Source organism: Cupressus sempervirens, chromosome 9 (assembly GCF_028749045.1).
Source record: "Cupressus sempervirens isolate cs-2001-9-10 chromosome 9, ASM2874904v1, whole genome shotgun sequence".
Lineage (NCBI taxonomy): Eukaryota > Viridiplantae > Streptophyta > Pinopsida > Cupressales > Cupressaceae > Cupressus > Cupressus sempervirens.
In genome coordinates, this window is record NC_143126.1 from 368338540 (window position 1) to 368354687 (window position 16148).

Consider the following 16148-nt stretch of genomic DNA (forward strand, 5'->3'; position numbering starts at 1 on the left):
TGGCCACCTTCAATTTCATAGAGCCTTTCATATTCGTTTTTCTATATGTATATTTTTATTCATTGTATCTCAGACCTTCAATAAAGAAGTCGATGGTAACTTAGGGATCTCAATTAAAACAAGAGCCATTACAAACAATATGAATATCAACAACAATAATTATTCTGTTTCTGAACCATGACACATGTAATATAAGAGAAGTATGGATTATTATGCCATTGGATATTAGAATCAATTCTGGAATCTTTAAAAACATAATCATGTAACCATAGATAGTGAAATGCTAGATGCATATAATCTTCTTGTATAATTGACAGAACTGGTTGTTCTAAGAATTCTGAACACCTGGGACTCAACCGGCTGTGTAGTTAAGTAATAGGGTGAAGAGGTGAGAGAAAGGAATCTGCAATAACATGAAAACAGTATCAGTTATGACATAACAATGTTTATCATTTTTAATATGAATTGTTTATTAGCTCATGCATGATCTTGTTATTGTAACTCCTGCTGTCAAGTCTAGTGCTGTGTTTAAATATTAGGATGCTTAGTAGATGACATATGATCCCTGTCTATTTCGGGTAGGGAGGGTCTTTTTCGTTAAAGATTGTGTGGGGATATGTTATGGTCCGAGGTTGGGTGGTTAAGCCCTTGATAATGTTTCACCTCTCCCAAAGTTGTCAGACGTACAACAGACAAAGATAAGCTACACATTCAATTGTTTGTCGAAAATAGGTATTATCACTTTTATGTATATGCAAGAAGGTAAGATTAATTGAGTAAATTCATCGTTACAGTTATTTTACACCTGGATGCGAGAGATAGATTTATAAATTGTTTTTCATTTATATGAATATCGAATATGGGCATATTTTCTAATCTTGAGTTATTGCCACAGTTAAGTACATGGAAGGAAAGGAATGATGCAATGGTATTTGAAGCCCTAATTGATTCAGTGGTATCTAGAACCCTAAATGTACAGTGGTAATTGATTCAGTGGTATCTAGAACCCTAAATGTACAGTGGTATTGGAAGCCCTAATTGAATTAGTGGGATTGGAAGCCCTAATTGAATCAGTGGTATTGGAAGCCCTAAGTGATGCAATGGTATCATAAGCCCAAAATGATCCAATGGTAATCAATCCCATAATTGATACAGTGGTTTGTGATGCCCTAATTTTATATAGTGGTTATTAATGATAATCATCATTAGATTTTGATATAGCGGTATTGGAAGGAATTTCGTTATTTGATGTTGTTATAGTGGTATTGGTGGACTAACGTGGGTGGTTGCAAAAGCATCCCTACAATGATTTATCGATTCAAATTCTAAGGTACGTGCATATTATCTTCTATATTAAATTCATTGATGGTGTTTTAAGTTCTTAGTTAAGAAATTTTATTTAATTGATTTTAACCATCCATCCCTTTCACATGAACATGACTAATATAACTTTCTTCCTATGAAATTAAAGTAGTAACTGTATTCCTTTGAGTATGTTAGTTGTTAATTAAGACCTGGGAAAATGAGTTGTTACATAGTGTCATCTTGGACTGTTCATTGAAGTTAACATCATGTGTATAGGAAACATATGGTTAATCATACAAAGACTCCAAATAACTGTTACTTCGAGTACAACCAACCTCGTCAACACGTTTGTCAAGGCTAACCTCCAAATCACCAATGTAGAAATTTGGATGTTCCTTATCCACATCTGAAATCATCTGATCTACATTTTTCCCTGCACTGGTCTGAATTTCTTTTGTCTCCTCTTCGTTATTATGATTCCCACAAATAGGATCAGGTGTACTAGTGTCATTACGTGTTGAGCAAATCTGTCCATGCCTCATGAGGATTCCTTTAACTTGTAAATTCTTTAAGTTCTTCACGTTCAATTGCAAAACTTTTTCCATCACCACAACATTGTAGGCTGTTGTAGGAGAGGTTATTCACATGATCTCATTGAGACAAGAAGCAACCATGAAGTTAACCCGTTTATCTCAATGCTCCATAAACTTGGGCTGGACCAAGGTCACCATTGAGGGTTGTAATGCCCAATTTAAGAGTCTACAATCTGCCTGCTCTACATTGGCCAAATAGGCTTTTATTTCTTCCAATTTGGAGAGAACATCTTTTGAAGATTCCATTTGTTCTAATTGCAACCCAAGTACGTATAACCAACCCACTTGTTTTTCTTTCTGTAAGTTTCTTAGCTGTTCACAATTAAATGTGTCATTAAAATCTTTTGAAAACACCTTGTGTTTCAGATTTTCCATTGTCTTAATTTGCTTCCCTCAAACTCAATTTGGATTCATTGAAGATTACACTTGATATGTCCTAAGAAACTAACCGCACAAACTCCTTCCCCTCGGCGGCTGGATTCGTACTCGAGCAATATCGTTAACAAAAATATGCTAGAAGCTATTGGTCTTCTATATAATGCTCGCACTTTGCAATGAACTAGTAATAATCACAACCAAAATTCTATCCTAGAGTTCAGTCAACTTTCAACTTTGTACCAATCCCTGAAACTTTGCACAAATCATTGAATATGCTTTGATGTTTGTTAGTGTTGATGACTACTCAAATCGTTGCAATGATTCCAGAATCCTTTCATGAGTTGTTACTCTAGCCGGTAACGCTCGTCCATTCGGTAATAATTTTTGGCAGTGTTTGTGACTTCCGGAAGTGTTACGCTTCCATAATGTAAAACATATTGCCAATTGTATGGTCCCTACAACACTTCTGAACCTTATTTATTTATTGTTAGCGGACATGAAATGAAGGATCTTGAGCTCTCCATACAGTCAAGCAAAATATCTGATGCAAAATATGGAAATCCCATCTCTTAGAAAGTCGCAAAGCAAATTTTGCAGCGGTTAGCCTTAGGTAGCCTTTATCACTTTCGCTTGATTTTGAATTATCTGATATGTCCCCTGTCTGAAGAAGCTTTAGAAGCACACCAAGCAATCCTTTGATACATTGTATGAGATGTCCATCTTTATGTGGCGAAAAGCTCTTAACTAGTGCCTTCAAGCCATAAATCTTTAGCTGACACACATTGCTAGGAAGTTCATTCTTAGCATTCTTAAATCTTTGTGACTCTTTAGAAAGGGAATCACACTCTCTCCAGAGTAGCTTCTGGACATTAAATCTGATTATTTCCTCTTCACGAGTCTCAAAGACTGAAATAGGATTCTGTGCAATGCAACCAAGGGACTGCAAAGTTGTTGGCAGATTTTGAGAGTCTTCTAGTGAAGCCACCAATTTCTCCTACAAACGTAATAATATTCCCTAACCAGACTCAACAAATAATGCCGAAATTGCAGATATGACATATTTTGCTTGCTTGGTTCCCTTAAATGCAAAGTCTCTCCCGTATTGCACCAATAGATCTGTCCCCAATATGATTGCTCCCTCCCAACTACAATTCTGATGTTAAGTATTTCATGGCAGGGGTGTTACTTAACTTTCTTTTAATTTTTTGTCAATTTCCCAGCAATAATCCATTCCAGCTTCTAGATATTAGACTCATGCCCTGTGCTGAAATTCGATAATGAACAATTAGTTGGTGTTGTCGTGTATTGCCTATTCGATAAACTCAAACACGTGGCATCCACCTTCAATTTAAATACGGACCACAACCTTTAAAAGTAGAATGAAACAATTTCTTGGTAACACATCCACAAAATAGTTACTAGCATACATGGTAATCTAGCATGATAACCATACCTCTAAAACCACCGCAAGAATGAGATTATTCAATATTTCAATCTCAAATTATAGGCAACTGGTAGGCATATGTCAATATTCACAACACCAGTTAATATTCCTCCAGCGGTTTCTGAAATGCAATGATACATTTGTATAAACTTCCCTTTAATAACGCCAATAGTCACTATAACGCATGCTAACTCTTGGAATTACCACTCTTTCAACAGTAAATGGTTCTTTGAGCTTTTGCGAGTAAGAATGGGTTCTTCGAAGACAATATTGTTTGCGGAGAAAATGCAACTCCCACTCCCATCGAACACGTACGACAAGGTTCAAACTTGAGCAATCTAATTATGTCTCTTCATGTATTAGTTGGTTGCTAACAACAACATTTGATTTCAATAATCATTGCATTGATATTTGATTATTTGATTACCCGGTGATCACTCGACAGTGATTAATAATGCATAACTACTTTCACAGAATCAAGTGGATGAAGATGCATACAATACGTTTTTTCCCATTCAATAATGTAATCGTCGAGTAATTCGGAGGACCGGTTCTTGTTTGAACTCTGGTGACTGTTGATATTTCAGAGGAAAGTCGACCAAGTAGTTTTGTGCGTTAAATTAAAGATGACGCACAACTATGAATCTTCATACGACTTGAAGCTCGGCAAAAACAAAATCACAGTCGGCACCAATATTTCGGTGCTTGCCACAAATTAATGCCCCAAACTATAGTATGTGTCCAATATGATAAAAAAACTCGTCTCTGTATTTACAATGAGCTCTAGCAACCTATTAATACTTTAGTCTCTGTCGCCATTTTTGTAAGGAAAGCCGATTCTGAAATCACCTATGACTCCTGAAATTCACAAAATGTAATGCCATAACATTTAAGGAATCCTATTGTTCTCATGTCCTGGATGCATAGTTGTGATTACCATCTGGCTCAAAATTCTTAAAATATTATAAGCTTCAAGTACCAAGCACTCATGATCTTTTATCTCGGATAGACTCCAAATCCACGACAAAAGTATGGACCCAAGGAGAACAACGCTCAGATTCTATACAAACTGCTTCTTGGGTAAAGGTTGTATAAATAATACAAAAACCTCCCCTTAAACTTCCTCAACAATAATAAGAAAGCCTTTAGTAATTTTATAAATGCCACCACTAAGCCTAAACAACTATAACCATTCGAAATACATTCGTGTCTTGCAACGAATGTATTATTCAAGTAGATATTGATTTTTATAGTCTTCTTGAGATGCAGCTGCGTGACTCATTATTCCAAATAAGTCACTGTTAAACAAAATTCTTAGTGCCAAAATTGTGTTCACACCATGTATGGGCCCGCTTAGTAGGCATTAAAGCCCCTTCAAATCCAACACACTTTTATTTCAATGAATTTGCCCCTTAAGTTATGATAAAATTTTCTCATAAATATTTTCCATCTTGTAAATGATAAATTTGTTGGAATTTGTTTATGAATAAAATCTTTGATTATACCCAACAGGATGGCAGGATGGAAGCTCTGATACCACTAAAATATCCCAAATAGATATTGACCCGATTTCTTTCTCAAGATAACATTAAGAACTTTAACATATGAAGTTGCATTATAAAACCAGTAATATAAACCATATATTCTCATAAAACACTTTGAAATAAGCTATTGCATTATACATCAGCAATACAATAACCAACATTCAAAAGTCCGATCTTAAACACAGATCTATAGTCAGATTGGAACACTAAGAAAAGAACTTGTAAGCACACGTGAGACACCTTATGTGATGTCTCCATGGACAATGGGTTTGTGTCCACTGTATGTCAGCATGAGGGGCAAGAGAGAAACTGAAATCTGAATCATAAACCAAGCATGCTTGAATGCATGAGCCTCTCTTTTTTTAATCCACAAGGCTGTGACTCTTCGACTCCCCTCCTGGCTTTTCATCTTATCCCTCCTTGTCCTCTTTAGCCCACCTTTAATATTAAATTGCCCCTTTTTATTCACGCTCTCATAGACAATTTTAATATTATATGAATATGTCTTTAAATCTTCTAATATCCCAAAAGGGGACATTACAAGAACCTACTCTAGCAAAGGACAAAGACAAAATGAAGTATCAATACAACCAGTGTCATAATTCCATTCCATCATCACTAGTAACTTCCTACTGTGACGAAGTGCAGGATATTGATATATCTGACATGAACATTGAAGATTTCTTGGCAAGAGTTGATGCTAAAGTTACCAAGAATATGACATGGATCAAGCAAAATCATATTCATTTTTTTATCTACTTTGCCCTTGGCAACACAAGAGCTAGAATTCATTCTTGCATGTGCTAAACACTTTGATGCACCTTCTCAAACCATCAAAGGTTAGGATGGCAATACTATCATTAGTCTCGACCCTGAGACTATTGACTGTATTTTTTATGTTTGTCATACTCAAGTTGTTACAAACATTACAAGACAGAAGGCTATGGAGCTATGGAATGAGGATATTGCTTATTGTACTAAGTTCGTCAATGATAATTGGTTGATCACTAAGAGGTCCAAACTTGTTAGATGGCCAATAAAGGGCGCATGCCGATGTGATTTCAAGGAAGAAATCAATGATATCATTACATTGCTCAGTCGCTTGGCAGGGCTCAAGGATTCAAACATGTTCGAACCCTAGATGTATAAATACATCTCACTCATAATAAGGTAAAATAGAATGTGTTTTGGGCTGAATTAGTGAGTGATTCAATATGTGAGCAGTTGGTGAACGCACTGTCTACTAGTGTAATCAACATGAACTCCTACATGGTATATATTGCTGCTGCCCTGGGTGCCTTTTCTGGTTTGTCAACAAAAAAATGATAGATCTATAGTTCATGTGTGGGAGTATTATGAGCAGTTGCCTTTGAAGCAAAGTTTGATACATTTCCGAAGGGTTCAGAATGCCTTCTTTGGGCATTTCATGTGCTTGTTAAACAAAGAACACCCAAACAAGTGAGTCTCTGATGAAGCATGAAACACGGGAAATGAATATGGTTGTATGTTCTTATAGTTTTTCAACTTCACACATATGTGGGTTGGATGCTTCCAGGGAGAACCATAAATGTTGCCAAGGTACCCTACTGATAAAATTATACTCATGGAATTGGCAAGACAACTTATGGAGGTACAAGCTTATCAATCCAAGTTGCATCGGTTAGGAGTGGGGATCTCATCACGTAAGCCATTGAAGATTGGTGGGTACTCTTTGGATACTGTGCCTAAAGAAAAGAAAATGGAGTTTGAACTTCAAAAGATCACGTTGAAGAAATTTGCAGCCAAGAGTATCTTTGACTGGAGAGGGCTACATGACAAGATGAGGAAGCAATTCTTGCACACATCATCTGGAAGATCTTTGGATTGATGTACGAACTGAGGTAGATATACAACGCTTGGAGTATACTCGATTAACTATGAAGCAGAGTGTGGATTTCAACTTGGCATCAATCCCTACTTCTTGAATATTTTTAGGGTGATGTGGAGAGGTTACCCATTCTTCCTCCTACTTGGTCATGTAAGGAAATTACTTCAATTTGGGATAGATTCCAGTCTATTCTTGCTAATACCAACACTTGGATGAAAAGAAGGGGTCTCATGCATTAAAATAAAGCCTGGTAAAGACTTTGATCCTGCTGGTCCGATTGGTTTGAAATCAGAAATTAAAGGTAAAGGTAAAGACAGGACATCTTCGTCTACATTTGGACCTCCTGTTTAGAGTTTTCCCAAACTATCTATTAAAGGAGGAAAGGATTCAAGAGTACTTGAGGTAAAGGGGATTGAAACTCCATCAATTCAAGTTGACTGAAGTGATGATGAAGCGAGGAAATCAAAGGAGTCTGCACTATTGGGTTCATGTCCTCTTGAGGTTCTTGCTGCAACTTCTCTTCCAAATTCAATGCCAGTATCAGATGAATCTGATGATTCACTGCTGGGCATGGTTACGGATGCATTCTCTACAGAGCATCCATCTCTTCAAGATCCTATGATCATCACTTTAGCATTGCTTGTGTCCTCAACTGCACCTACATTAGAAACAAGGGGGGATCAGTATGATTATGAGAGTGTTTTTGATACATACTCTTTGTCAATTCCTGTTGCCACTGTTCGTTCTACAACATTGCTTGATGTGACTTCAGCTCAGTTTTAGCAATTCACGAGTGAAGTTACACATAGTAGCCCTACTCCTGTGGCCATTCAACCTGAGGCACCTACTATAGTCACTACTGTCATGTAGAGCAATCCAGAGTTAACTATGGTGACTACCACTTCAGCTGATGCATCTTCTTTCAGTCTTCCTCCATGGTTGAGTATTGTCATGCAAAAGAGAAAGAAAGTGGAAATCGCACTTGAGGAGTCCGATAGACAGGTGACCAAGCCAAGGATTTCAAAGAATAATAAAGCCAAGACAATTTTTTGAGTTTTGGTTATGAAAATCACAATAAGTATGCTGAAGTAGCTGAACCACTTGTGGAGAAATCTACTGAAGACATGCAACCTGCTAATTACAAAATTACAAGAGTTGATCTCGGTAAACAAAGCAGATAGGGGTATCAACAAGATGCATATGAGGCTGCCAATTTCCTAACACGAAAGAATGATGAGCTATGGGATAAGAAGAGAAAACTGAAGGAGGAGAATGCATATCTCCTAGGGATCATAGAGGAATTGAAGAAGTCATCTCTGGGTACTGAATCTATTCTAGATAATTGTACTAAGAAGATCAAAAGAAAGGCACAAGTTGTAGATGAATGGGCAATCAATATTGAATCACAAGGTTATCAATTGATTCGTGATATTTACAGGATGCTGAGGAAGGGAAAGGAGGCTGCCGCTCAATTAAGTAATATTCAAAGGTCACTTAAACAACAATTATAGTTGTTAGATGGGGACATTGGTGCTTGGAAGAGTATGATGGAGCTTGATTTGGAGGGATTATGTGCTTATGAAGTCATCTCATCTGTTGAGATGTATCATGATTACAAGCATCTGATGATTAACAAGGAATAGGTTATTCAACAACTCATGAAGGATGCAAAGGCAACAATGTTGAAGATTGTAGCATGATCAATGAATGCTACAAAAAACTATCATGTGGAGTAATCACTAAGAATCGAGAACTCAAGAAAGAGGAAGATATTCTTATGGGGTTCACTGAAGCAATTCACTTGCAGCTTGAAGTAGATGATTTCAATCTCAATATAATGAATACATTTACAAGTTGGAAGTGTTCACTTGACGAACTACAAAGCAAAAAGAAAATTTCTATTAAAGAAGTTTCAGAGACAGCCAACACATATCGAAGGATCATAATGGTTGCTTAGTACACCAGTGAGCTTGATGTCGAAGTTGTGCGGAACTCATTGCAAAAATTTGCAAAGATTGTTGAGATGCTGTGAACATTTCAATTTTTCATGTGCTTCAAGTAGAATAGTAGTAGGAAAGCTACATGTAAAGAGCATCTATGTTGTAAATACAGGATAACATATACTTGTATGATTAGCTCAGCTCATGTAGTTAAGTTGCAATCGCATTAGGCATGCAACTTTGAATAAAGTTGTAGTTAGTTAGAGATAAGTCAAGATGGTTGAGGTTGTTCCACTTTTTCCTCCACCTTTCTCTCTTCGTTTTTCCTATATAAAGGAGAGAGCTCATTGTAAACAATCATCTTTGTCTTTATAGGAGAAGACTGAGCTTGTGACTAGAAGGCTTTGTGTTTCCTGTTGCAAATCTTTGAAGTGAATAAAGAAGCAAGTTTTTCCCAAACTGTGTGTTGTGATACTTGGAATTAATGTTTGTCTCATACATTGCATTGATTGATTCATCTTTGTTATTACTTTCCTTGTGAAGCATTCAAGAATTTAGTGTTGGTTTTGAAAGACCTCGAGCTTTCAGAAACAAGATTGATATAGTTTGATAGTGGCTGCAAGTACTAAGAATTAAAGACTTTGAGCTTTACTTCTTCATATTGTTGGCTAAAAATTTTGTACGTCACTAACTACAACTTACGAAATTGTGACTTTAGGCAACATTTCATGAGATTTCTCTGTCCTCTCAGCAATAGGGGAGGCTTCCCTTCTTACTGTAGGTGGCTTCAATAGGAACTTAACTGGAATTACAAAAAGGATGGTTCTCTTGATCAATTCCTCTTTTTTAGGAATGATTTGCATACACCTATAACTTTCCAATTTAACAAAAATTACCTTATTGCTACGATAATACTGGTAAGAAGGGAGCCTTGCCTATTGATGAGAGGAGAGAGAAACCTCATGAAATGTTGCCTAAAGTCACAATTTTGTAAGTCGTAGTTAGTGACGTACAAAATTTTTAGTCAATAGTTTTTGGCGACTCCGTTGGGGATACGACGCGCATTCGAAAGCCTCACGTTTTTGTTTGAAGCATACCCGTGTCCTTTTTCATTGTAAATATTTATTGTAATTTTATTTCTTGTAGTTGTTTCAAGCTTTTACCAAGGACATGTAAATGGCTCAAGGTCCTTGGGGAAATGCTTTTGGACCATTGTATCTAGCTCTGACAAACATATTCTTGCTTTCTACATTGCATTTGGTGTTCATGGTGTTGAATATGAGGACGTGTGTGTAAGGTTTTTCATGGAAACTCTCCAAGGCGTGGCTGCTGATTGGTTTTACCACTTCCCACCACGTACTATCACAAGTTGGGCTACTCTCATAGCCAAGTTTGAAGAAAGATTTAAACCTTTGGAGGATGCCCATGCATTGTTGGCTCAACTCACTCGGCTAAAGAAGTCATCTCATCACTTTCTCATGTGCCAATGCGTGGATTTGTTGGCTACTTTTGACTTCCAAAATTCACTCTTTATTACTGAAGACAGAATTTGCCTAGATATATTCTATTAAATATTAGAAAATTTGTAATGTCCCCTTCTCCGTGCTAGCCATAATAGCGCCTAGTTGGTCTATCTTTCCATCTGGATAGGCTAATGGCTTACGATTTAGGATGCCAACCAGTTACAGGAGTTTTGGTTTCAGTCAAGGAGATTTAAAATGGGAAATTCTAAGGTTAAAATCATATTGTTTTATTAAGTTGAAATATAAAGTACTTTATTGTTTAATGTCACTTTATGACAAAATGACTTAAGTGACTAAAAGACGAAATAGACTTTTATCCCACATTGCTAAGTTGTTCGTACCTCTCATTACGAAGTTATAAAGGAAGGCATTTGCATTGGGATTACAACCACGAATATATGATATTTCTACAAAATCCCAATGGTTGCTTAAATGTGACTGGATTTTGACTAAGGACGAAACCCCTTAAGGAAAGTAGTGAGACTAGACGCAAACCTAGTACTCATGTTGCATATTCAGAGATAAGAGTTGAGTTGATGCATTGATTTTTAGACTGTTGGAACTCCACGACAAGTAGCAGGCTTTGGTATTGAATTCTATAGAGTATGGGACACATTCTGGATACTTGACAGAGCTGGGTGTTAATGGCAGATAATGTTGGCCGACATTTTCATATTGGAATAGGAGCAATGGTGGAGTAATTTCATTCCAGTCAGGCAGGACAGGGATACTAACAAGAACAAGTTGCAGTGATAATGTGATTGCCAGTCATCCAAAGCTAAGCAGTGACTCACGGGATTGCACCAGTATTGAGGAAGCCGACTTCACCAGTCACAGACCACGGGCGGCTAGTGTGACTGTAGTCGTATGAAGTCAGGAAGATTCGAAGGAGAGTCTAGTACAACCGGTTCAATGCAGGATATACAGCGGTAGATGGCAGCCTGACTGAGTGTTTGGAGGTGAAGATGGGACGTGTTCTCATTGCATAATCGGACCTCCATACCGGCTCACATTAGAAATCATGGGTCTGCCATTATTTGCTTCTTCCGCATTTTTGGTTCTGCATATTTGTTAATCTGTATAAGGAACTGGAATTCTGTCACCAGCATGGTAATCTTGGTCTAATGCCATGAATGAAAACATTAGCACCATTTTATGTGTTCAAGTTGTTGATTCTGTGTTTACTTGAGTTTTCGGTATCATTGGTTGACATATCCAATTCATAGCATTAGTTTCGATGAAACAATAAAGTGATGATACAGTATTAACCTTTGCTTAAGGATTTGATTGTGTGACAACTATTTGACAAAATTTCTGCCAGCTATAGTATACATTATCTGATTAATTCGAATAGAGATCACTACAAAATTTAGGATCTCTTTTTTGGAAAATGTAGTTCATATGATGGTTGAAAAATAGAGATGTCATTCAAAATAACAAATTCAGTTTCTTTTAAGTTTAAATTTATTGTTTCCTTGGTTAGCATTTGCAACTCGATAAAAATGATACTGCACCTCACTACTTCAAACCTTAATCTTCAAGAAAACATGATTATCATATCTCCATATTTATTATAGTTGTATGTTTGTAAGCTTGTAATGATTAAGTATGTATATTAACAGGGAAAAGAGAACAAGAGTAACTTTGATGAGCAATTAATTTGATGACATTACTATTAAATGAATGAATTTATTAATACAGGAAAGAACATCAAGAGAACGCATTCTAGCAGATCGATATGATATTGATGCCTGGGTTGACCTTGCTAATGAAGCTCAGGTAAGAGTTAGCATTCCAGTCATTATTTATTGCTTTTGTTCTTATAGGTGTTTGGCTCAAATAAATGAGTCTTTTTAATTCAATCTATCCAGACCTTCAGATTGATCAATTTGTTTTTCGAGTAATATTCTTATAAAGTTATACCCAGTGAAGTTTCAGTACTAGCTAGGTGTACTGGCACTGAATTTTTTTCTTTGTTTAATACAAGTCATTATATATCTTCTGTAAAAGAATTTAGGAAAACATTTGGAGGTGGTGTTACCATTGGCATATTTACTACATTTAAAGTGATTTAGGTTTCTCTAATTCATTTTTTTCTTCTAGAAGAGATATATAGGCAGTATGTTTTTAATATGAGGTTTGTATGATTTTTAATTCAATTGGATGATTTTAAGTTGTTGTAGGGGAAGATTTAAGATACAGATACAATCCAATCATATAAAATTACTTTCAATTTCCTTTTTGATATGGTGTAGACATGATTATAAATTGTACAATATTTTGTAGGCTGACCCACAATACAGTTACATTTATTATTTAATTTGTTTATTTATTTGTGCAACAGTTAAGACCCATTTCCGAAGCAGCACCAATATATGAGCAGCTACTTGCCATCTTTCCAACTGCAGTAAGCATTTTTTTCTGGTGCTTGTTGTTTTAACTGCTCATTTTCATCTATTTGTGTTCCCAGCATCTGAAATTTTCAGAAACAATCCTTTGATTAGTTTATGTTTTGATCTAATTGGTTTATTTATTTATTTTTGCTTCTAGGTATTTGAAATCTTACAAAATATGACTTAAAAGGTAATCATCCTAATTTTTGAAGGTAATCCGTTTATTAAATATTTCAGGCCAAGTATTGGAGACTCTATGTGGAGACACAGATGGCAACAAATAATGACGATGCAACAAGACAAATATTTAGCCGTTGCTTGCTCAGTTGTCGTCATGTTGATCTTTGGTCAGACAATTCCTTTTCCGTGTTTATAGCTCTTAGAGATTGTTGCACTCACAATACATTTTTTACATGCTTTTTATAGATATCCTCTTAGGACATATACCAAAAGAGGTGTTTCTTGTTCATAGCAGATAATTATATGCATTCAAATTAGCTTTTTTGTTTGGTAAGTAAACATTTTCAAATTGTTTTCCAGCGGAGCAAATATTTACTTTCAGGTCCATGTCCATTCAGTTTCAATGTTTGACAGGATGGGGGCATATAAAGCTAAGAATCAAACCCATCCACCAATCAATATTTGCCCATCAGAACTGCATTATCCATCCCCTTTGACAGCAGGCTTGCCAATGTTTTAGATCCTTCATGATAAAAAATTGTGGATTTTTTAGACCATTCAAGATCTAGGTTTTGCTTCTACACCCTGTAGCCAAAACGATACTAATTTCCCAATTAGGCTTCTTACAGGGCACTTGCTTCAAAACCTTCACTAATCTAGTTGCATCTTGTAAAGGCCAAATGTGCATCTTGCAAAGTCTGTACATCTCATTGGATTCACGATACACCAATTAGACTCTTCCACTAATCTCCAAGTCTCAGAACCATGAGGATTTCATCCCTAACTAGGCTTGCCATATAGAGATGTCAAGCCTAGGGTATCAATTTAAAAATAGGAATCTTGCACTTGCAACTCCAATACTCCCAAAATCTATTAGTATTATCCCATTCTAACATCCCACGAAGGCATTTCATTTTCCTGAGGTGGAATGTTAGAATTTTGGCATTTTCCCTTCAAAACCCTAGGTAAGGAGGGTTACAAGTCACTTCCAAACAATGAATCACTATATCTACAACACTTCAAGACTTCAAATCAATTGTAAAATGCAAGGTAAGACACAGGGTTACACGACCATGATCAATTCAAGGTTCTCCCAATTTGTATGTGTCTGTACAACATCAAAAACTACGGGAAAACAGTGAAATCAATGCACAAAATTGCAAGAACAGAATTTCTTCATTCACCAACTTGTTTCACATCCATGGGGACATTTCAAACCCTCCCATGAATGACTACAACCAACTCCAACCATTTACCAACCATTGGACAACAAATTAAAAAAATTGTTAAGCAACTTTTGAAATGCAAATTTTGCCTTTTTGTTGCAAAATTGCATTTTTTTTTGCATTTGTCACATTAAGTGGCTCAAATACCTACTAGCCTACCCTAGTAGCATAAAAAATGAAAACACCTTATTCCTACTCATGCCAATGAGTTGATCATATTTGACCGCTAAGCCTAAGGCATTCCTTTAGGCTTTAAAGACTTAGTTCCTTACAATTAGGTCTTTTATTAGAAGGGCTTTCAGTCTTCATTTCCAAACATGACAAAACACCTTCAAATCTATGTGGATCAATTCTATGTGACCCTGCACCATGCTCCCCTTGCTGCAAGAACTCAAGTCCGTTGAGTTGCAAGTTGTTGAAGAGTTGTGCAATGTTTGATGATATCATGTTCTGACATCCAAGCAGGTTCAGATTTTGGTAACCCTGATGACTTGCCCAGGTATTCTCTGTACTCTCCCTTTCTGGTTTTCTTGACCACTTTGGAATTCAAAAGTGACTCCAATTGCAATGATTGGCTAGGTGGAAGCTCTTTCACCCAATCTTCATCTTCTTCCACATCAGTTACTGTTGTGCCCCTGACAGGTACCCTATAAGGAAACAAATCCGCCACATTGAAGATAGGGGAGATGCCAAGGTTAGGAGGCAACTCAATCTTATAGGCATTAGGACCAAACTTGTGAACAATTCTGCAAGGTCCTATCTTCTTCATGAACAACTTGGTAGACAGCCCTTTACCTCTCCTTGATATAAGCCATAACCAGGTCTCCCACCTTGAACTGGGCATCTCTCCTCTTTTGATCTACTTTGCATTTGTACTTACTCACATTTGACTCCAATGTAACCTTCACTTTGTCACGAACCTCTCTAATGGTGGTGGCAGAGTCTTCCCTTGTGCACTTTCCTGTCCAAACCATGCAAATCTCTGAGTTCAAAGTTTCCCCTTGTGTGAAATCCATACACTATCTCAAAGGGACTTTTTCTAGTGGTTCTATTTGTAAAGTTTCTGCAAATTCTATGACTGAATCAGAGATCAGATTCTACCTTCTTCTATTTCCTTTTGTCTTGCTGTGAATAACTTAAAAGTATTGTTTTGAATTGAATTAGAAATATAATTCTGAAAACTGTCTTTTCTTCTGCAAATTGTATAAGGGCAGTATTGACTAAGGAGCAGACTATTTTGTATATTGTGTGCTCTTAGACTTCAACCATACCTATTATAAATAGAGAGACCTAGGGATATGTCCTTTCAAGGGACATGTCCCTTCCAAAACATTCTTTAACTAATCCTAGAAGTCGGGGACTTTCCCAAGAAACAATAAGTTTAAAAATAACTTAACACAAAATGAGTTTAGTTAAATCCAAACTAATCCTAAGGGTAGACACCGATATCCCTAAGAGGATAATGTAAAGATATTTGGATTACTCTAAATCACGTAAGAACAGATTAGATAGATCTGTTATTAGATCAGTAAGATTATAAGTTACAGATTTAACCCTCCCTCTTAACTTGATAATCATACTGAGAGATATTATATCCAGCAACATCAATAAAGATAAGCAAGAATTGATACCCTATATCTATCTGAATCTTCTTAGCATGTGGTATCATATAACACATGATACAATGTCATATTATTAAACCTGTGATATGACAAATCACTGCTACTAGTGATAGCAGTATTACAAAGAATACAA

The 16148-nt window shown here is 36.4% G+C and overlaps 1 protein-coding gene across 1 annotated transcript in view; it reads left to right on the plus strand.

Annotated features, from left to right (window-relative positions):
* CSTF77 (Tetratricopeptide repeat (TPR)-like superfamily protein) overlaps positions 1-16148 on the plus strand; it is a 318878-nt gene that overhangs the window by 28791 nt on the left and 273939 nt on the right. Inside the window, exons 2-4 of the mRNA XM_089800149.1 lie at positions 12296-12373; positions 12939-13001; positions 13225-13334. Of these exons, the coding sequence (XP_089656275.1) occupies positions 12296-12373; positions 12939-13001; positions 13225-13334 (251 nt within the window). The remainder of the gene's footprint in view (positions 1-12295; positions 12374-12938; positions 13002-13224; positions 13335-16148) is intronic.